Source organism: Gymnoscopelus microlampas (assembly GCF_963454915.1).
Source record: "Gymnoscopelus microlampas genome assembly, chromosome: 2".
Lineage (NCBI taxonomy): Eukaryota > Metazoa > Chordata > Actinopteri > Myctophiformes > Myctophidae > Gymnoscopelus > Gymnoscopelus microlampas.
The window spans coordinates 14,494,955-14,515,526 of record NC_139939.1 but is presented as its reverse complement, the minus strand read 5'-3'; the positions used below and the strand labels follow the sequence as shown (position 1 = coordinate 14,515,526).

The 20,572-nt window shown below is 39.7% G+C and overlaps 2 protein-coding genes across 3 annotated transcripts; one reads left to right on the top strand and one right to left on the bottom strand.

The window, feature by feature from the left end:
• Window positions 1-880: 880 nt before the first annotated feature.
• On the top strand, window positions 881-11,375 carry LOC311057979 (SLAM family member 5-like). 2 transcript variants are annotated; one of them, XM_084075209.1, is made up of 8 exons: window positions 881-1,179; window positions 3,228-3,524; window positions 4,687-4,971; window positions 6,032-6,316; window positions 6,897-6,980; window positions 7,597-7,665; window positions 9,421-9,469; window positions 10,138-11,375. In XM_084075209.1, the coding sequence occupies exons 1-8, from the start codon at window positions 1,131-1,133 to the stop codon at window positions 10,145-10,147; spliced, it is 1,128 nt and encodes a 375-aa protein (XP_083931335.1). In that variant the 5' UTR covers window positions 881-1,130; the 3' UTR covers window positions 10,148-11,375. The 2 variants fall into 2 exon arrangements, with proteins under 2 accessions (XP_083931335.1, XP_083931334.1); XM_084075208.1 differs by having other exon boundaries at window positions 6,897-6,983; window positions 10,138-11,374.
• Window positions 11,376-14,639: 3,264 nt separating this feature from the next.
• On the bottom strand, window positions 14,640-18,485 carry LOC311064642 (uncharacterized protein). The gene is made up of 7 exons (XM_084084552.1): window positions 17,841-18,485; window positions 17,017-17,124; window positions 16,398-16,793; window positions 16,111-16,212; window positions 15,715-15,947; window positions 15,506-15,594; window positions 14,640-15,269 (listed from the first exon to the last, which is right to left on the bottom strand). Exons 1-7 carry the CDS (start codon window positions 18,067-18,069, stop codon window positions 15,185-15,187), a joined length of 1,242 nt encoding a protein of 413 aa, XP_083940678.1. The 5' UTR covers window positions 18,070-18,485; the 3' UTR covers window positions 14,640-15,184.
• Window positions 18,486-20,572: the final 2,087 nt, after the last annotated feature.

Below are 20,572 nucleotides of genomic sequence, written 5' to 3'. Positions count from 1 at the left end.
ACAAACCATTATAACTCCATTTTTAACATGATAGATTCATCAAAAACACCCGTCCTTGCTTCTGGTGACTCACCCTGCTAATACGTGGGGGGGCCGTGTTTTTTCGATAACTTTTTTCATTTATTTTTAATATATTTTTTGGAAAATGAAAAAAAAAAAATACAATAAAAAATGTAATAAAATAAATGAAAAAAGTAATCGAAAAAACACGGCCCCCTCACGCATTAGGAGGGCAGGGTGAGTCAGCAGAACCAAGGACGGCTGTTTTTGATGAATCTAACAGGTTAAAAATGGAGTTTGAAGTTATAATGGGTTTGTATAGGAAGGGGGTGTGTCTGATAAAATGAATATCCAATATCTAAATACTAAATCAAGCAAATTAAAAACGGTCTGGGGGGCTCACAAAAGCCTGAGTAGGCGATAAAATGACCCAAAGTTTTTTTGAAAGTGAAATATCCCTTTAAGTCTGATAATGATGTACCGTGTATGTTAACATCATGTAGACTTTACATTACTATTATTATTATTATTGTTATTATTGTTATTATTGTTATTATTATTATTATTATTATTATTATTATTATTACACTTAACCTTATTATTATTATTAATGATATTATCATCATTATGTACCGTGCATGTTCACATCATGTATACTTTACATTACATGAGAGAGACCATTTTTCAAATAATATTTTTTTTAACATTTTGGACAGAATAGCATAGTACATCGAGGTGCCCAAATGTCACTATTGCCCACCACCTATCCTGAATCCTTTCATAGACCAGGTTGCTTATTCCTCTCGCAAAATCTGGCAACACTGTTTCCTCTCTTTTGCCTATCCTATCCGGAGCAAGAGGAATTGTGGGAGTGGGACAGCCAAGCAGGGCACGGTCCGCTTTTTTATTTTCTTGCTCTAACATATAGATCACAGTCAGAGCGATCAGAGAAGTCACATTAGAGAGATAAGTGTCACAGTTAATGAAAAACTGGTAAAACTATCAATAGAAGGTTATGTGTAGCCTTCATGAGATGTAAAGTGCTCGTTCTCCACCGCTGAAGACAATGCCCGGGACTGTAAGCTCAACAGGCGGGTGTAGCCCATGAATCAGAGGGAGTTATCATCAACATGTGTGTGTGTCTGTTGGCAGCGGCTGTTCTTCTCAGCATAGCATCAGGTATGGTGCTTTAGTTTAAAACATTTACATTTAAGCTACAACATGGACACAATACCCTACACACCCGACCCTGTTTGTCAGTAATATGATAAACCCAGAAAAACACGTTTTTGAGTGGACTCTGTTGGAGGCTGTTTTCCGCTATATAACGGTACGACCGGTTAACGGGCAGACCGGCTGAGTGTCACCATGCGGACTACATTTCACTTCAGTAGTCTAGCGCAAAGTTAAGTGTGAGTGAGTTCAACATTAGGGCTGCCTGCTACTATCGATTACCTTATAGCTGATTATTCTATTGATTATTCTATCAGTTTTTATTTTCAAGTAGGCCTGAATGCCTAATTGAGAAGCACATTCAAAATAATGTTTTTTTCTTCTTCCATGTAGCTATTTTATAGGCTATTTCATTGTAGGCTATAGAGGCACATTTTATTTAAAAAAAAAAAACTAGGTGGAAACTGGAAAGAAGTGACCTCTTAAGCCTGATTATAAAAATAGCAGATCTACAAGCTCACGATTATTTTACATAAAAATATGTTTTTCGTCTTCAAATACTCGATGAAATTGATTGGTTTGATTAACTGTTGCACCCCTAGTCTACATGATTGATTATAATATTATGGTTATTGACTATATTGTTCAAATATACTGTATATTATGATCAATTTCTCCTTCACTTCAGCCTTCACTTCCACAGATGTTGGAATTCCCCTGCATGGCCTCTCTCACAATGACATTATAGTACAACAGTCCCACACCCACCCAATCCCATGCAGCACCCAGTTTATATAAAAAATAACTGTTTGTAGGGAAATGCATGGTTGCATAATAAATTGCATTTAATAATATATTTAGACCATTAATAAGTGATTAGCATGATACATTATTTCTTAAAATAGGTGTCTTATTCAAAAACCAGCAACCCATAGCAGGATTGGTTGTATTCAACAAAAAGGCTAAATCGCCCAAATGCATGCTTCAAGGAGAACAATGCTGAATGTAGCCTAATGGTCACTGAAATAAGTCACCAACTCTGACTTCTTGCCAAGGTTAAGGCCCATCACCCCCGACAACAACTAAAGAGATATTCATGCCTTTATTTCCTCATACTGCAATTCCCTGTACACCGGTTTAGAGCAGTCATCTCTCAGGCGCCTACAGTTGGTCCAAAATGCTGCGGCTCTAGCCTGGTTCCAGACGAATCTGCCATTGCAAAAGAAATTGCCCTCTGTAGATTAGGTCTGGCCCCTCTCAATAGAGATTGGATTTCTCTCCTTCCGAAGTTGTGAGCAAATATGGGGCGGGTTTATCACCAGAGGCATTTTTTGAATTTGCCCCTCGGAAATGCAGGTTCCACACAGAGATTCCAGACTATCTACGCAGTGATATTAGTCTGGCGATGCCAGGCTACTGCAGCTCGCCTTCTCACTGGCACAAAAAGACGTGAGCACACCAGTCCTGTCTTGGCCTCACTTGACTGGTCCTCTTTAATTGGGCTAGCTCCGCTGTACCTCACTGAGCTCCTGGAACCATACACCCCTGCCAGGGCTCTGAGGTCTGCCGATCAGTTGCTACTGGTCGTTCCAAAGACTAGTAATAAGACTGCCTCTCCCCATATCCCATCTGCCCAGTCCATTGAGGTTTTCAGATCCCTACTTAAAACCCACCTATTCTTTTTGGCTTTTAATTGCACCTGATCCCCTAATGTGTTTTAACAACAATGTACATATTTGTCTGTGTGCTTTATAAATAAAGTTTGATTTGATTTGATTATAATGTAAAAACTGTGTTTTCTTTGCTAATAGTCATTTTTTGTATGAAGCTAATGTACGTTTTTACATAATTCTACATTGTACTGAAATGAACATGGCACGTCTCCTGCTGTACGCATCGTTGGATCTTTGGGATTGTGTTTATGCTACGGTTGAATTTTGGTTTACTTTAGTTTTAGTCTGTTATATTTTTGCTGCTAAATCCCTCATTCTACTATATTTCATTATTGACTGCTTTATCTGTTCAACTTTACTGACGTTAATTTCTCCACACAGCCCAACAAGAAGTGAAATCCATACCACTGGACCGGAGCCTTGAATTGCATCCAGATAAGGGCTCTATTACTGAAACCATCACTGGCATCCTATGGAAACATGGCCCCAATAAGGTGGCAGAATGGGATGAGAACTATGGTCTTGATGTGGATTACTATGGGACATACAAAGAACGCACAGAATTGAATAAAGAAACTGTAAAGTTGGTCATCAAAAATATGACCATGGAAGACAGTGGTTTATATTCTGTGGAGGTCAACGGCCGACTACAGAAGACTTACAGAGTTGAAGTCATCAGTAAGTATGCATTGTGTCCTCCGGTGAAGTATAACTGTTATGATACAGTATGTGTTGTACGTCTATATAATGTCCACATTTTACAACTGTACTGTACTGATTAGAAAGACAATAATTAACGTTAACATTTACCTCTTAGTTAACCATATGAACCCAATCACTCCCTGTCATAATAGGTGAACATTCAGTGAAAATAGGTGCAAAATAGCGGATCTATAAGCTTACAGTATATTGCAACACATTGTGAGCTTGTAGATTGGCAATTTGGTGTAGAGCGAAAAAGAAGATTTGAAATGGCTAAAAAACCTCCTCCATACAAAATGCTGTGGTTAATAGGGGTGCGAGGGGACCATCAATAAACCAATGACAAGACAGCACTTTTACAAGAAGATAGGTGCTGTGAACCAATCCAATAATCACCATGTTTGCAACCAATAGATATGAAATCATTATTACACAGTAATAGCTGTCCCATATAACCTGAACTAGCCCTACTACTGGGAGGGACAGCTCAGTGTTGATTTTGTTGACTAAAACTATGACGAAAAATGTTTGTTGACTATCTTTTTTCACTGATAAAAACGAAATAAAAAGGAAATAAAAACTAAGCTACGATGACTAAAACTAGACTAAATATATTGACAATTTCGTCAACAAATACAAACTAGACTAAAATGTTAGTGAGGAACGATCCAGTAGAACTAAAAGACAATTCATTTTATGTTCGGTTGTGCTCGGGTGTTACTCTCCGAAAATAGCAAATCGTCTATTTTCAGCATGCGACCAAGTGTAAAATCAGCCATTACGACACCAAAAAACATTTTAGTCGACTAAATCAACATGATATTTAGTCAACTAGACAAAAACTAAAACATTTCAGATGACTAAAATATGACTAAATGGAATTTTATTCAAAAGACTATGACTAAATCTAAATAAAAATGTCCTGTCAAAATCAACACTGGGAGAGCTCCTATTTCCCTCTACACCATATGTCTTTGCTGGAAATAGCCAATCTAAATGCTCAAAATACGTTGCAAAGCGATGCATAGTGAGCTTGTACATCTTCTATTTTTGCCAAATGTATGCCCCAGAATAGGGACGCAAGGGTTGCATTGCTTAACTGTTAACTGTTCAACTTGAACGTATTCTCTCCACACAGAATACCTACCATGGGGAGCGGTCCATGAAATGCACCCAGATGCCAACTCTGTTACTGAGAACATCTCTGGCTTCCTATGGAAACATGGCCCCAATAAGGTGGCAGAATGGGATGAGGGGTTTGGTCCTGATGTGGATTACTATGGGACATATAAAGAACGCACAGAATTGAATAAGACAACTGGAAGGTTGGTCATCAAAAATATGGCCATAGAAGACAGTGGATCATATTCTGTGGAGGTCAACGGCCGACTGCAGAGCCAGATTTACAGAGTTGAAGTCATCAGTAAGTATGCATTGTGTCCTCCTGTGAAGTTTCCATGTTATGGATATGTGTTGTACTTCTATCATAATATCCACATTTTTTAATACACGTCTGTCCAGTCTTAAGAAGAGTCTTGTCTTAGCCAACAAACAAACAAACAAACAAGAAAAAATATAATTTTAATGGTTAGAATTTTTACTTATGAATGTTCTTTATTGATAATCGATAAAATATGAATCATAATATTATCATTAAAGTCTTAGTGTGTTGTCCAATTATTCAGGGGCCCACTTGCAATATCCTCACGGCCCACAAGTGGGCCCCCGGGCCACAGGTTAGGAACCACTGTCCTAGAAGCTCAATAATCTGATTGGTTGGCACTTGGCACCCAGCTAAATTTGCTTCCCATTTGCCGAAGTTGAAACGATCGACTCTCCTCACCTGCTCAGTCCCACAATCCTTCGCGATTGCCGCCCTGGCACCTGCTTGCTTCCAAAGAAAATTAATAGGAAGAATTTAAAAGTCACCGTACTCTGCCTTTGTGTATCTATCTGCACTGTAACTGTTAAGTGAGGAAGATCACACAACCAGACAACATTGTGTTTTCCTCATCAAAATATTCTGATTGCAGACATCACCAGTAGGCCTCTCACAATTTATACATAATTGTCTAAATCATAATTATTTGAGATAACCCCATTATCGAAAATAGCCGATCTATAAGCTTGTAGATCGGTTATTTCAGCTATTTTGGAAAATATTTGTAGGTATAAAAGTATTAAATGAATGCCCTTTTTCTGGCCTATTTTGATTATGGGTACCAGACCGGTCATTGTCAGTCCTTTCTTTCTAAATTGAATTTATTTCATTTCTGCCCAAGTGCCCAGTGCAATTTTTATTTACAAAGCCTAAAAGGCAAGCAGAAATTTATTTTTTATTTATATTCCAATATTGAAAGCCAAATAATAAACAATAACAACTTCAATCGCAATTATTTACATGGCAATTCATTGTGAATCATGATTGCGAAAGCCCTAATCACCAGTAAATCTGAGCTGCGTTCATTCTTTTTCCACAACAGAGAAAGTCCCAAAGCCATCGGTGGAGGTCAAGCCACTGGCTTGTTCACCTGACTCTACCAGCTGCACACTCGTCTGTCAAGGGGACATCAAAGATTCAGGTTCGATCAGCTATCGCTGGAAGAACGATGAAGGGAAATGGAATGTGTCTGACTCTGGAGAGAATCCTGAACGCTGGGATATCACCAACGATGACAAGGGGAAGAAGGTTCACAAATTCTTTTGTGAAATGAAGAACCTAGTCAGTGTGGAGCAGAGTGATCCCCGTGACAACCCGTTTAATGAAGGTAGGAGATGTAGTCTACTCCATGACGTGTAGAAATTAAATCACTGTCTTACACTGCACTGTTGAGCGTTTGACAATTATTTTGTCTCTCGAACCTTTTCAAGTCAAGGACCCCCAAATTCATATTTATTTGGCCGCAGACCCCATCTGAAAATATTTTGTACCAGGGATCCCCGTACGAGAAGATTGTATTTTGGTATAAATAAATAAAAATATAGAAGATGTTTCAAATTTGTTGGTTTTTTAAATAGCAGATCTACAAGCTTGTAGATAGGCAATTGAATAGACGAAGTATACAATTGGGTTAAAACGGTTAAACTGATTGTGATTCTATATTAACTAATTTAGCTAGGGAACCCCTTCAAGGACCACTGACCTAATTCACACAAAAACAATCAACAGACACACACCTAAATTTGACAGACCCAAATTTAGGTGAAATTAACTGACTAGAAAGCAAATTAAATCCAGTAATAAATTGTTTTCTCTCTCTCTCTCTCTCTCTCTCTCTCTCTCTCTCTCTCTCTCTCTCTCTCTCTCTCTCTCTCTCTCTCTCTCTCTCTCTTTCTCTCTCTCTTAAGGAAAAACATCAGTGGGAGGGATTGTTGGCATTATCTTCGCTCTCATCCTTGTAGTCAGTTTGGTGGTGCTGGGTGTGATATTTCGTTGTAAGTTTCTCTATTGATTTTAAGTTAGATATAACATACAACATGATTGCAAAGCTACAGTGTACATGCAATTTCACAAGCAAACTTCACATCAGAATGTTTAGTCAGTTGCCACTGTACATACGTTAATGTTATACTGTAAGTGTAAGTAAAAGTAGCAATAGCACTATATACCGTAGAAATACTATTGCAAGTAACGGTATGTATTCATTATTTTACTAAAAGTAAAAATATACTGACAGTGCCAAAGTAAAAGTACTGAAAGTTTTCAAAATCTTTAACACTTTTTTTTTAAATCGCAGATTGTGACACGGTACGAACTTGTAGATCGGCTGTTCTCGAATAGACAAAGTATAAAATGGGGCTTAATTGGTTAATGCATGTTTTGTAATAATCTAAATTTGCAAAGTAACTAGTTACTAAAGCTGTCAAATAATTGTAGTGGAGTAAAAAGTTAAATATTTGCCTCTGAGATGTAGTGGAGCAGTATAAAACAAGATGGAAATACTCAAGTAAAGTAAAAGTACTGTAAAACCGAGTAAATGTACTTTCCACCTCTGCATATCACTGTTGTGTTATCTTATGTTATCACTGTGTTTGAATTTAATCTCAGATCGTTTAAAGAATGATTTCATGAAGATGATTTCTTTGTGTCGGTCTACGCCTCAGGGTGATGTTGAAGGTGAGTGAGTTTGACAACATTCTTTGATCAGTTTGTGATGTGAGTTGGTCTGGGGTTGAACCTCCAACTAATGTATAGCTGCATTAATAATTAAAAAGTATTGTCATTATAAAAATAATATAGTATCCATCAGCGCCGTAGGAAGCTATTCCTAGTTGGGGGGGATATATTTGTACCGGCCCACATGCACGAGCGGCACACGTGCATGTGTGACCAGTGCGCGCGCACGCTTCGCGATTTTTTTTCGGGTTTTCGCTGTTATTCCTCTTTTATTTCGTGGTTTTTCGCGGTTATTCCCCTTTTATTTCCGTTTTTTATTACTTTAATTCGGTTAATTCGGTACCAAAAAATGTAGAGGGGGGGTGGGCCCAGCTGACGATCTGGGCCCAGCTGATGCACACACACTACCAACTTCAAGCAGCTCACACAGCAGCCAGCAGCCCTCCCTTCCAGGCAGCGGCCGCGGGGTCCTAGTGCCGGCCTAATTTGAGTTTTTTTTTTCCTCCTCTTTTTCCCCGTGGTCTCACGGCCCAAATACCGGTTCGCGGCCCAAATACCGGTTCGCGGGCCACGCGAGGCCGCTCCGCGGCCCACGGGGGACGAATCCCCCCCCGTCCCCCCCCATTCCTACGGCCCTGTTATTCATGGGGATGAGCATAACAGCCATCGGTGTTAGGACTGGGGCGATATCACAATCCAAAGAGCAGAGAGAGTAAGATTCTCACTGGGCAGCCATAAAATCTCAGCTGTTGATAGACTGATTGACAGTCAGTCACTGATTGACAGCTGTCTGCCAATCAACCAGTCAACACCTGTTGACAGCTCACATTCTCACTGACAGCCCAGTGAGAATCTTACTCTCTCTGCTCTTTGGATACCTAAATAAAATCATGTAGAGTGTACATTGAAAAACAAGACTGCAGGAAAAAAATGTGTGATATGTTTTCTTTTATTTTCCAGAAGTGATTATTTTACAATGGTCTCAATCATTCAGAAATAATGTTTGTTCATGAGCTGCTCCAGCCGGCTCCATCCACTGCAATGTAATTCACCAAACTTCCGGTGCAAGTTTTGCCACCCATGAGATATCTAGAGAACGGACGGAATTTATTTACTTTCCTTTCAAAAGCTTCCTTGGGAGAGACAGCGATACTCCTGTTACTGAACAAACACTCTACATAGTGCTTCAACCTTTTTTGAATAAAAACCTTTTTGTTTTAACCAAAATAAATCACTTACCCTCCCTTTAATACGCTTGTTCTGTAAAGAACAACACATCTCTATTTCCTCTGAATGTCCCAACAGGTTAGATCAGCTCTTGAGATCTCCTATTCTGCTGGAGACATAACGGAGCTCTTTCCTAAGAAAGTATCGCTTAGATAAGAAGTTGCAAGTGACGTCATTTTATAGTTGAACCGGACCTTCCTGAACAGGCGGTGGCGGTCGGAAGGAGTATGGACCGGCCTTAAGAAAGTATCGCTCAGATAATTCTAGACTTCTTTTGCACTTAGGGCCGATTTTCCTACTATTAGAGCCCTTATAAATACTGTCTCGGAACTTACATTACAACAATACAACAGAGTTGTGAAATGGTGTGGAGTGACCTTTCAGTCTCTGGTATATCTGACCAGTATCCTCACAAAACCAATGGAAATTCGGGACATGAATTATCGTGATTGAAGCTGGTGTTGATTTCCTAACTTGTAACCAGTCTTAATAACGTGAAGCAAAACTGATCTTTTCCTCTGTATTCAGCAGCTCCAACTGAACATGCATCTAAACCAGGGAATGGAAATGAAGGCAAGTCCTAATGGTTTCCATCACACTGTAAAAAAGTGACTATTTTTCTCTGTATTTCTTATTTCACCTCACTGTGGCAACGAAAGCAACACCAACACAATTCTAGAGAGCTTTCATAAAATATGTGTGTCTTTTATCTGATTAACATTATGCTGGTCTCGTGGTCTGCTAAAAGGATTTCTCAACGATGAACAACATTTCATCGCTGTCTTCCTTTTTAGAATTCACTTGTATTTCTGATTCTCATAGCGGACATTTTGCGTTGTGTTTGTGCGTGGCGTGCATTTTTGTGTGTGCTTGTGTGTATCATAGGAATACCACTATCAACAGGTGATCCGACATCTGAAGTGGAAAAAAGCTGACTCCAGTCAATAACACCATGATTCAGCAAATGGTATGTCTGTTTCTCTTTTGTTACTACATGTCCATTGTTTTGTTTTTTATTACGTTATTATTTTAGCGGCTATTTCTTATTCGTTTTCATCAGTTTCACCCAACCTCATTCTCTTTATTTGTTTCTCTCTTTCGCTTACCCCCCCCTCTCTCTCTCTCTCCTTCTCCCCCCCTCTCTCTGACAATTGTATTTGTATTTTATTGTGTTGCATTTTCTTGTTCATAAAATATTTGACCTAATCACTTCTTTCTCTCTCTCTATTTTTTTGTTCCAGGCAGTCACCCCTGACATGGAGGTTGAATCACAATGAAAGGTTCATTTGAAACAATTCTTTTAAAAAAGGTGTTAAAAATACACCTTTTATGAACCTATAATTGTCAGGGAGAGTGCCTTATACTCATTTATACTTATACTTTATACTCTCTATCCTTGTATCTCGTCTTGTCACCTTTTGTGATAGATGCTATTTACACTATGCAGATCTATGTTTGTCTCTTGCTCGCATGTGTTTGTTATTTAGATTTATTTTTGTTTGTCCACAAATGCTAAAAATGTCAAACCTTTTCATTTCAAGCACCCCCATAACTTAAGATTTGGTGTCATGTGGTTTCACTCTCAGAGTTACAGACCTGTAAGAGTCCATTTGGAACCCCGTCAAGGAACATTGAGGGTCCCAGGACCCCACCTTTAGAACCATTGGTTTAGACCATAGATTCTATCTAAATTAATATCTTAAAACAACAGCATACATTGTTGGCCTTGAATATAAATATTTATTAGTAAATTAAATTACAGCAGTGATTCCTGCTGATTTGTAGGCCTATCTTTTTTTTAAATATAATAATAAACTTTATTTATAAAGCGCTTTTCAAAAACAGTGTTTACAAAGTGCTTTACAGTGTCAAGATCCAGGGAAAAACATCCAGGGATCAACAACAATAGTCAATTTCAAAAATCAAACCAAAACATAAACGTACATACATATCTACCTTTATAATCGGAGAAATACTACTTCCACCGCTGACGACACAGCCATTCCATTCATTTCAACCTCTCGCCGCTGACGCCATACCCACAGCATTGATTTCGACTAAACACAACAACTACATCTGACTTCTCAAGACAAAACTAGCCACAACGTGCACGCTGAATTTACGGGTGTCGTAGGGCACTTCTCATTGCTCACTACATACTTGCCTCCACGTCACATACTGTAATTAATTCTACTCACCACATTACGACCTTACCGGAAGGGGAAACTTTTGCACCGTTTACCGTGCGTACAACCGAACGCCGACGGCCACAGCCCAAACAACACCAAGCGGCGGCCATTGAAATCACCGTCCCCTTCGTGTCTTCTGCTTCCACACTCCATTCAGGTCAGTACAATGCTAATATATTAACGATTCCCACGATTTTGGTCCCCCAAAATAAGCGCGCCCTCGCTTAGAGCCCCGTACGCGGCTAGCAGGCCGGCCGCCCGTAGGGCGGACATATATTGAAAGAAACACAATTGAGACAACCACTGTGGAGGATAACAGAACTAAAATCTAGGAAAAGGCCTTGGTTTACAAATGAGTTTTCAAGAGTGATTTAGAAGATGACACTGACTTAGCTAGCCGCAAAAGCCTGATCGCCCCATGGTGGCGAGGTTAGTCCAGGGAACTCCCAAGAGGGCCCTACCTGAGGATCTAAGGTTGCGCATCGGTCTGTGCGGCTCCAGCATATCAGAGATATAGCTAGGAGCCAGGCCTTGCCTCAATGAAATAAATAAATTATACGGCGCAAAAGACTGGACCACGACTCACTCTCCCAAGCGAGCTAGTTTTCTTACCACAGATTGTTGCCTGTCTGGTCTGCTGAGCTGGAGAACGGGGTTCGATTCCAGATCGGGGCACTGAAACGTTTATGAGCAGCAAAATCAGTTCCTCTTTTTTTCACTTGCCAATGCACAACTTAAGGACACCTTCCCGTGACCCCACTTGGGGTCGCGACCTATAGTTTGAGAACCACTGCTGGTTTAAACAGATGCTAAGTTTGACTGTTTACCTGGTATCATTTCTTTGAAGCACTACATTGCTTTTGTTGCACTCAACTTGTGTTACCATTTACCCTGTCGTGTGTTGCCTAGGGTTCATGCCGTTTACTTTTGCACTTGGAAGTCTCTCTGTTGAAATGATAAAAGCAGCATTTGCGAGGAGGCTGAATCTTCCTGAAGTCTGTTTTACTTCCTGTGTTCCTAAAGACTGCAGCCTTTTTGGATACATAATACCGTGGTAAAATGGTTTAGAATCCGCCTGTTTCCCACTGTAGATAATGCATGTGTGAATCTGTTTTGTGAGCTGTTTAATGCCATTATTAATAAGTGAGGTTTTGAATGAGATACTTTGAACCCCAAAAAACTCACCAGGATCTGATGAGGTGGACCCTTTCATCGGTAACCGCCTTCCCTTCGGACATCTCACTACTCCGACTAGTGGCTTCCGCGTGCAGTTAGGGTTAGGGTTAGGTATAGGGTTCGTTAACGTCGGAAAGGCGACATGTAACCTTTTCATCATTGTAGCTCCCATTGCAAAATGTTTTAACCTGTCCCACACAGCTGAAATCCCACACACATGGAATGCAGCTGTATTGTACCCTCTTTTCAAGGTGGGCTATCAGGCTGATCCAAACTGTTATAGGCCTGTCTTTGTTTTGCCATGCTTATCAAAAGTATTGGAAAAGCATGTAAATAAAAAACGTAATGATGGCCTTGAAAAAACTTTTAAACTGGACACTTTTATCCCAAAGTGAGCCTTTAAAGACCTCTCTCGGAGAAATGTTAAGAGAAATGTTGAGAAATGTCGGTCAGACATTTAGCCAAATGAATGACCCTTGCGTTGTTTTTGTTTGTTTCTATTACTTACTTACTTGTTTTTATTTATTTTATTTTATTTTATTTATCTTCTTGTGACTGCATTTTGTAATTTGGTGTTTAATTTTATCTGCTTTTAACTTGAATGACCTTACTTTTTTCAGTCCTGTCATTACCATTGTAAATAAGAATTTGTTCTTAATGACGTGCGTGGTTAAATTAAGTTAAAAAAATATATAATAATGATGAAAATGAAATTTGTCTGCAAAGATATTCTAGCAGACCTTTCGATCATCATGTAGTAAATCATGTCATCGCTGTCGGGCAGAAACCTCATATACGTGAAATATTAATTCAACCTTTTATGTGTTTTTATTTGGTATATTGCAAAAATAGCAGATCTGCAAGCTCACAACGCCATGCTATATTTAAAATATTTTGTATAAGTCAAAGTGGTTAAGTGTGTCTGTGTAACTACATTGTATCCAAAGGACTTTTTCTTAATTTCTAATTTCCTGAAAAGTTACTGTTTTGAAGATACAGTGTCCACCCGACAGCAACAATTTAACATTCAAAAGGCAAAAGGCTGTTATTAAATTTGGCCTACAGACATTAAAAAAAACGCCAACGCGTGTGGGCTTGCGCCTTCTTCAGGGTGTGGTGGTGTAGTGACATTGTTGTGACCAGCAGTGAGCAGTGATGTGTTACAGCCAATGAGAGCACAGGACAAGTGGACACAGACGCTTGTTTGATTGTGTGAACCATAGATATATATCTATGGTGTGAACAGTGAACAGTTATTTTATTATGTTGTTAAAGTAATAAAAGCAGTGCCATCACAGTGTTGAGTTATTAGTTAAGTTATAAAACTATAGGAGGAATTTGTACAGTAATGGGCAGAATGTGATTTTATACATTTTATGTAAGGTTGTTTTATATACCTTTGACATGAATGTAGTTCAGCTATAACACTGGATGGAATCTGGGTTTTGCCTGTGACCGCATTGTCACTTGAAACCGTGGCTTCCTCAGAACAACCAATTTGTCCAGTGTCTGCTAAAGAGGAGTCATGACATCCTGGCTATAGTGGCATTACAGTATGTAGGCTAAGGGCTTCTGTATCACTCTGTCGCACCTCCCAGTATTTGACAAAGCCAATGATGTTCTGTGAAAACCTATACAGTACTCTCACTAAGATGCAGCCTAGATCAAATTCAGTCATTTGCCTCTGTTATAGTTGACATACTTGATACTGGCTACTTTTTCACACTACAAAGCAATAAACCTGCTGGATTAGCAGATATTTATTTGTAAGATTATATTATGAAAGTGACAGAGTTGAAATGAACCAGAGAGAGTCCTCAAAACAACTCTTTCATAACAGAGGGTCTGCGCAAACACAAAGTTGATTTTACTTAGGTTTCTATTTGGTTTATTCAAAGATGACTGGAATGATCTTGTTTGACGGACTGTGTGAAATCATCCACATAGACGATTGCTTCACATGACAGAACTATGGCATATGATATAGATACTCTACTGTATTGTATTGTTTGTTAATTAAATGAATTCTACATATGCTACAGTACAATAGGTCAAACATTTAGGGAATTATTGAACATTTCAAGATACATATGTGACATCTGTTTGGATTTAAAATGGTTTGGGACTGAATGGGCTATCAGTCACAGAGATGACAATCCTGAAAAATTATTCCTGCACAGAATGGAATATTATTGCACTCATCATCTGTTCTACACATTTCTGACATGAATGCAGAATGTAACATGATCACTTATTTTTTATCACTGTTCTTTTTCATTGAATAAACAGTGAAAAACGTGATGGGTTTCTTTTTGATTGAATACTTTATTAACAGTTTGCAAAAAAAGCAGAGGTACTAATATTATTTTCACAAAAGGATGCTAAAAGGTTAACGCAAAAAAAAAAGCCTATGTGGCTTATTTCCATAGAGGTCCTGTGTATTCAATTCATCAAGACATTTAAAGACAAACAATAATATACAATAATATGCAAAACATATACAACTAGTGATAAAGAAAAATGTGTACAGTCAACAGTTGGGGGGTGGGGTGATAAGTTTAGACTTTTTACAGGGGCCAGTTACAAATAGCAGACATCTGTAAGTGCTCTTTTCGAGCGGTTTTGAAGGAGGGTAAGGAGTCACACTTTTTTTTATGACTGTTGGTAGGGGCATTCCACATTTTGGTGGCATAGCAGTAGAACAAATTGAATCCCTTGTTTGAGCAGAATCATGGGTGTCTGTGTGGTGTTGCTTATCTTGAAAACCAGGCCCATTGCAAGCTGCTGTACTCTGTCCTCTACCCTGAGCCATCCGACCCTTGCATAATGATCAGGGGTTGTACTCATTTAAAAGCTTGACTGTTTCTGAATATAACATTTATTGTTTGGTCTTGTATTTAGGTGATGGTGATTTATCATGGATGAAATTATTTTAATTCTAAATGAGCTGGCCAGATGTATGGAGAATCGGGATGACTGGAAGCAACGATGGAGGGCTCAATTGAGGACGACCTAGAGAGAGAGAGAGATGGGTTAGTGATGTTGAAAGTGGTTTCATTCTATTTATAACCAATTTAAAACCAATTTTGATCCAATCCTAACTTGATTTAAGACAAAATAATGACAGGGACTTGTACTAGAATTCTAACTGGTAATAATTTGAGGAAAATGCAGCAAAAGTGATGATAAAATCTGGACTATTCTACTACTCTAAATGTTGAAGAACTGCTCCCCCTGGTGTCTCATACCCATGTGTGCAGAGTTTTTCGACCTCATGCTGTACAACTTCCCACTGAACGTAGCTCTTCTGGAAGGCATCTGTTGAGATCTTCCCTGTCTATTTCAAAATAAGGATATCAACAGTTTATAATGGGCAGGCAATAAATAAGCAACACATTCAATGCACATGACAAAAAGAAAAAATATATACTGTAGGCTAAATAAATTAAATACTCACACGACCAAAGTGAACAGTTCGCTGATCAAGCATTCTTAAAAATGCCTGGCAGGACAGTCCTGGTGCAGCCATCTTCATTTTCTCAAATGAGAAAAATATATCTGTGTCATAAAGTGTTGCGAAATGAAGTGCAGCAGGCCAGTAGTTACTGCAAATGAGATCGTGCACTCCAGCAGTCCAAGTGGCTTGGCATGACTCGCAACTCAGGTCAGGCATGCTGAGATCATATCGCCCTAGAAAAATCAAAGACACGCACACTGTAATGTAAAACCTAGCGTGGCATAAATTAGTCAATAGGCATACGTTTGATTTCATAAATACACCTATGACAAACCTTGTGGGAATTACCAAGTAAAAATATATTTTTAAGATGCTTAAAAAAAGAAAAATCCTTACCATCCATTGTGATCACGGCAACAGCCTTTCCTGGGTTGACCCTCAATGCATCCGATGCACAACAACAGATATTTTCAGGTATCCGCACAGGTACAAAGCGCTCTGAAAAAGATCATAGATTTGAATTTAGATCATTTGTGTCCAATGGGAAATAGTGAGAAGAGAAAGGTTAAAAAGATTCCATGGCCGTAAGACAGGACAAAAAAATGCATTGTTTAGTGGTCAAAGTAATGAGATGAATGAGTCAGAGAGGATATGTTATGGTGTACTCACAAACAAGAACTTACCACAACGGCAATGAGCCTCATCTACAATGCAGGTGGTTGGAGGCAAAGGCTGGAAGAACCCGGCAGTCATAGCATCCCTGTTGTGCATCACGTTTCTAGTGTCTGTGTGCATTTTGATGTCACATTCGGCACACAGGAATGGCCGTGGTTCACAGCCATGACAGCAGACAGCAGATGGACTGATGGCACACTGTTGGCACATGTGTGTGCCTACATCTGCCCTCGCTGCAACGCGGTTAATCAGCCGGGGTCTCTCTGCCCGCCATCTCTCTAAAATAGATTGGTTCCGTGTACGCCAGTCGGAGGAAGCCTGGAGAGGAGCTGGGGTTGGTGGTGCTTCCTCGATGGCAGCCGATGCAACGCTCAGGGAGTGCTGGAGCTCTTGTATGAAACGCTCTGTTAAGATAGTATGGGATATTGAAAAACAACATTATGTTATGTTTTACATTTACAATATAAAAAGTATAATAATGGCTGTGAAAAGGTTAGTTGCACATTTATTCTGGTAAATGTGTAATAGAAACATTTTTTAACAATTCAATGAATTAACATTCAAACTCGATGACAGATTATTAGAATATATTATGAACATATTGCTTTGCACTAATGAAATACACACCAACGGCATCTGGAGCAAAGGAGACCTCAGCATTAGTGTCAGGAGAATCTTTGGGAGGAACAGGTTTCTGACTGCAACCACCTGGATGAGCCTTCCGACTTGGACCAGCTATAACAGGGAAAAAAACACTGTCATCAACATTTACTCTCTCCTCACTGGCCTCGCGGCATGTGCACTTAAGCCTTTCTAAATGGTCTAGAATGCCGCAGCATGATTGGTCTTCAACCAGCCAAAAATGTCACGTCGCTCAGGATTAAGAGCATCTGCTAAATGCATGAATTGTAAAAACTATAGCTAACCATATAACTATACTATCCTATTTGCTGTAACACTAGTGTCAGCCTGGTTATTGTCCTGAGGACTATTAGACTTTTCCCAAACCATAATGTGGACAGTTCAGTCGCCTATGCATATGCAATCAAATAGGAATGATTGCTGTAGGTTGATTTAAAAAAATGTCTAGCTGTCCATTGGCAAGGCACACTTCTAAAGGAAGCCTTATCAAGGTAAATGTTGTTATATCCACAGTGATTTTCAATGTTTATTACATTCACACACATCAAGACAGACGGCAAAGCAAGGCACCAATCTGCTCATCAGGAGCAGTTAGGGGTTCAGTGTCTTGCCCAAAGTCAAGTGGACACTTCACGTATCTTCATGTATGCGATCCACCCATATGACAGCTGAGACATAACACATGGCAGCTGAGATAGGCTGCCGGGTTAAGTGGTCAGATGGGAGGATCGCAAAAGCTTTTGAAATTTTAAAGTGGATTTTAGAATCGGCCTCAGGTCTAACTGAGTTAATGGGATAACAATACTGACCCTGATTTCTGGTTGATCCTGGCCTTGCAGGGATGACATTTCCATCGCTGTCTCTCTTTTTCCACCTTACGGTCGGTCCAGGTGCCTTTGCCTTCTTCGCTGGAGTTGGCGGTGTTCTCCATTGTGACTCTGGAGGAATCAAGTCATTTAGACGTCTAGCCACAGCTGCCGCTTTTGCGGCACTTAAACTCCTTTCCAGTTCCATAACCACAGCTTTTGAATCACTCATGGTGACGGGTAACAACAAATAACAGACAAAGATAAGACAAACAAGGGTAAACACACACACACTAAGAGTAAGGTGTGGGGTGAGGAAGGGAGGGAGGGAGGGGGGGAGAGAGAGAGAGAGAGAGAGAGAGAGAGAGAGAGAGAGAGGGGCTCTTAAAAGTGCCTTTTGTTTGTTTGTTTAGGAGAGTTTGGTTGGAAGGATCTGTAAGAGAAAGCAACATGTTCAGAATTACAATGAACAAAAGGAAAAACAGCCCTAAACCAGATATACAGAATCTTATCTTATACTTAAGCCCAAAAACACATCACCTTTAATAGCTGCATACACTGAAATCCTGAGATAAACTCTGAGTGTACAGAACCGAATAGACCCTTATGGCAGTGGTTCTACAAGTTTTTCATGTGAAGCGCCGCAAATTAATATGTAACATCTCAGTCACATCGCAATACGTTGTGAGCTTTTTGATCAGCTACTTTCGAATATCCCAACAACAACATTAACATCATAACACATATAAATTAGGTGATTAAATAGTTCCTGTTTTAAAAAATCTTTATTTAACTCCTGGTACCAGCTTTATTGTTGAATCCTCTGCCCCCCCCGCCCCCACCCATCTTCTCTTATTCAACTGACCTTTATCCCAACATTTTGGATTGCACCTCTGTATGGTATGACTGTTCAATTGAGTACAATGGACCAACATTTAAACCAGCCCCTGGGGCTTATTGGGTTCATATTTTAGCATAACATTTGACTGTACTACTACTAGGATTGATTTAATACTTTATTAGCAGTTTGCATAGAAAAAGTACAGGACAGTAAAGTTCTATAGGATTTAAACCACAAATTAAGAAAGCACTATGGCTCATTGGGATCCTTTTGTACCCTATTCATAATAATACATCCATTTGATTCCATTTGTACACTCAGAATGGGAAACACAGACAATGATTACATTTCGTTTTGACTTTAGTGTTGTGCAAACAAACATGGCACATAGAATACATAACTACACACAAATAGCCGAGCTCATGTTGTTGTGTAGCCCCTACGGAACCTCTCCCTCCGCTGTACGCTGTATAGCTCCGAGATGAGGTCCCTCCTTTGTTACTGCCGTCTGTTTTCGAAATGGTCGCACGTCTTCCACTTTACATGTTTCTTACCCCTTTCTGCACATCGTATCCAAAAAGTAAAGCATTTCCGCCACTCTCTCAGATGTTTTAAGTTTTAACGCGCAATAAAAGCTATCCAACGGGTTGAAGAAAGTATTTAATTTGCCTCGGTTTTCATCCGGTTCCATAGTATTTTGCATTAGAAGATGCCATTCAACATTTGACCAGTAGGGTAATCAGTAATGTTATCTCTACGGGCGCAACTCTTGCGCAATGTCTTAAAAACCATGTAACCGGATGAAAACCGAGGCAAATTAAATACTTTCTTCAACCCGTGGGATAGCTTTTATGGTCCGTTAAAACTTAAAACATCTGAGAGAGTGGCGCAAATGCTTTGCTTTTTGGATACGATGTGCAGAAAGGGGTAAAAAACATGTAAAGTGAAAAATGTGCGACCATTTCGAAAACAGACGGCATGAGACTAACGAGGAACCTCATCTCGGAGCTATAGACGGATTTCCGTGCGACGTCATCACAGAGCAGAATGCGCAATCTGCGCATGCCTGGGGGAAAGGCGCGTTCGAAAATACAGCCCTGAGCGGCAGTGAGCGCACTGGCCAATACAAACTAATAGGCGAGTGTGCTCCGGTGCGTAATTTCCAAACGCACCCATAGGCTTCCCCCCGCAGCTGCGCGGTCATATTCCTCTCATGTTTACTAACAGGAAACCTCTCTATACAGCGGAGGGAGAGGTTCCGTCGGAGCTAGTTGTTGTGTTTATCTTGGCTTGTTAGCTTAGGGACATGTCCACAGCAAAACAGTTTTAAACTTATACAGACCGACCAACTTGCTACTGTACACATCCTAACATGTTAACAACAACAACCCCGTGTTGTGGTTCTATGATTTAGTGGTGGCGGGGGTGCAGATTTAACATGTGTTTCTATTAAATAAATGCAAAAGTAACAAGACTTTACTTACCGCGGTGGAGTTGAAAAACAAATCGCAATGCATGATGGGACTTGGGAGGACCACATATCCATACGTCATGACCAGTGTTGCCAGGTCTGCTTATTATAATTTCCCCCAAAATTGAATTTGAAAATAGCAGATCTACAAGCTCACAACACGTCGCATCGCGACGCGTTGTGAGCTTGTAGATCTGCTATTTTCAAACAGCTGACGTATATGTCTCATGTGGCCCATAGTTGCTTCTTTTGGGCTTGTTTTCCTAGACCTGGTTGATTGTTTCTCTCACAGAATCTGGCAACACGGGTAATGACGCTTTTCCTCCGAGGTGGAAAGACTGGTGACGCGAGGTTATTCTAACAGCGACACTGCCACCAGAATCAATATGATCGTTTACGTCCTAAATGTAACAAAAAAGATGA

Excerpts from the sequence above, each read along its gene's own strand:
- LOC311057979 (XM_084075208.1), top strand. The coding sequence starts at position 1,131 with ATGTGTGTGTGTCTGTTGGCAGCGGCTGTTCTTCTCAGCATAGCATCA. Across the intron at positions 3,525-4,686 it reads TTACAGAGTTGAAGTCATCA|AATACCTACCATGGGGAGCG; the intron begins GTAAGTATGCAT and ends CTCTCCACACAG. Across the intron at positions 4,972-6,031 it reads TTACAGAGTTGAAGTCATCA|AGAAAGTCCCAAAGCCATCG; the intron begins GTAAGTATGCAT and ends TTTCCACAACAG.
- LOC311064642 (XM_084084552.1), bottom strand. The coding sequence starts at position 18,069 with ATGAGTGATTCAAAAGCTGTGGTTATGGAACTGGAAAGGAGTTTAAGT. Across the intron at positions 17,125-17,840 it reads AGGATCAACCAGAAATCAGG|CTGGTCCAAGTCGGAAGGCT; the intron begins GTCAGTATTGTT and ends TCCCTGTTATAG. Across the intron at positions 15,595-15,714 it reads GAACTGTTCACTTTGGTCGT|ACAGGGAAGATCTCAACAGA; the intron begins GTGAGTATTTAA and ends ATTTTGAAATAG.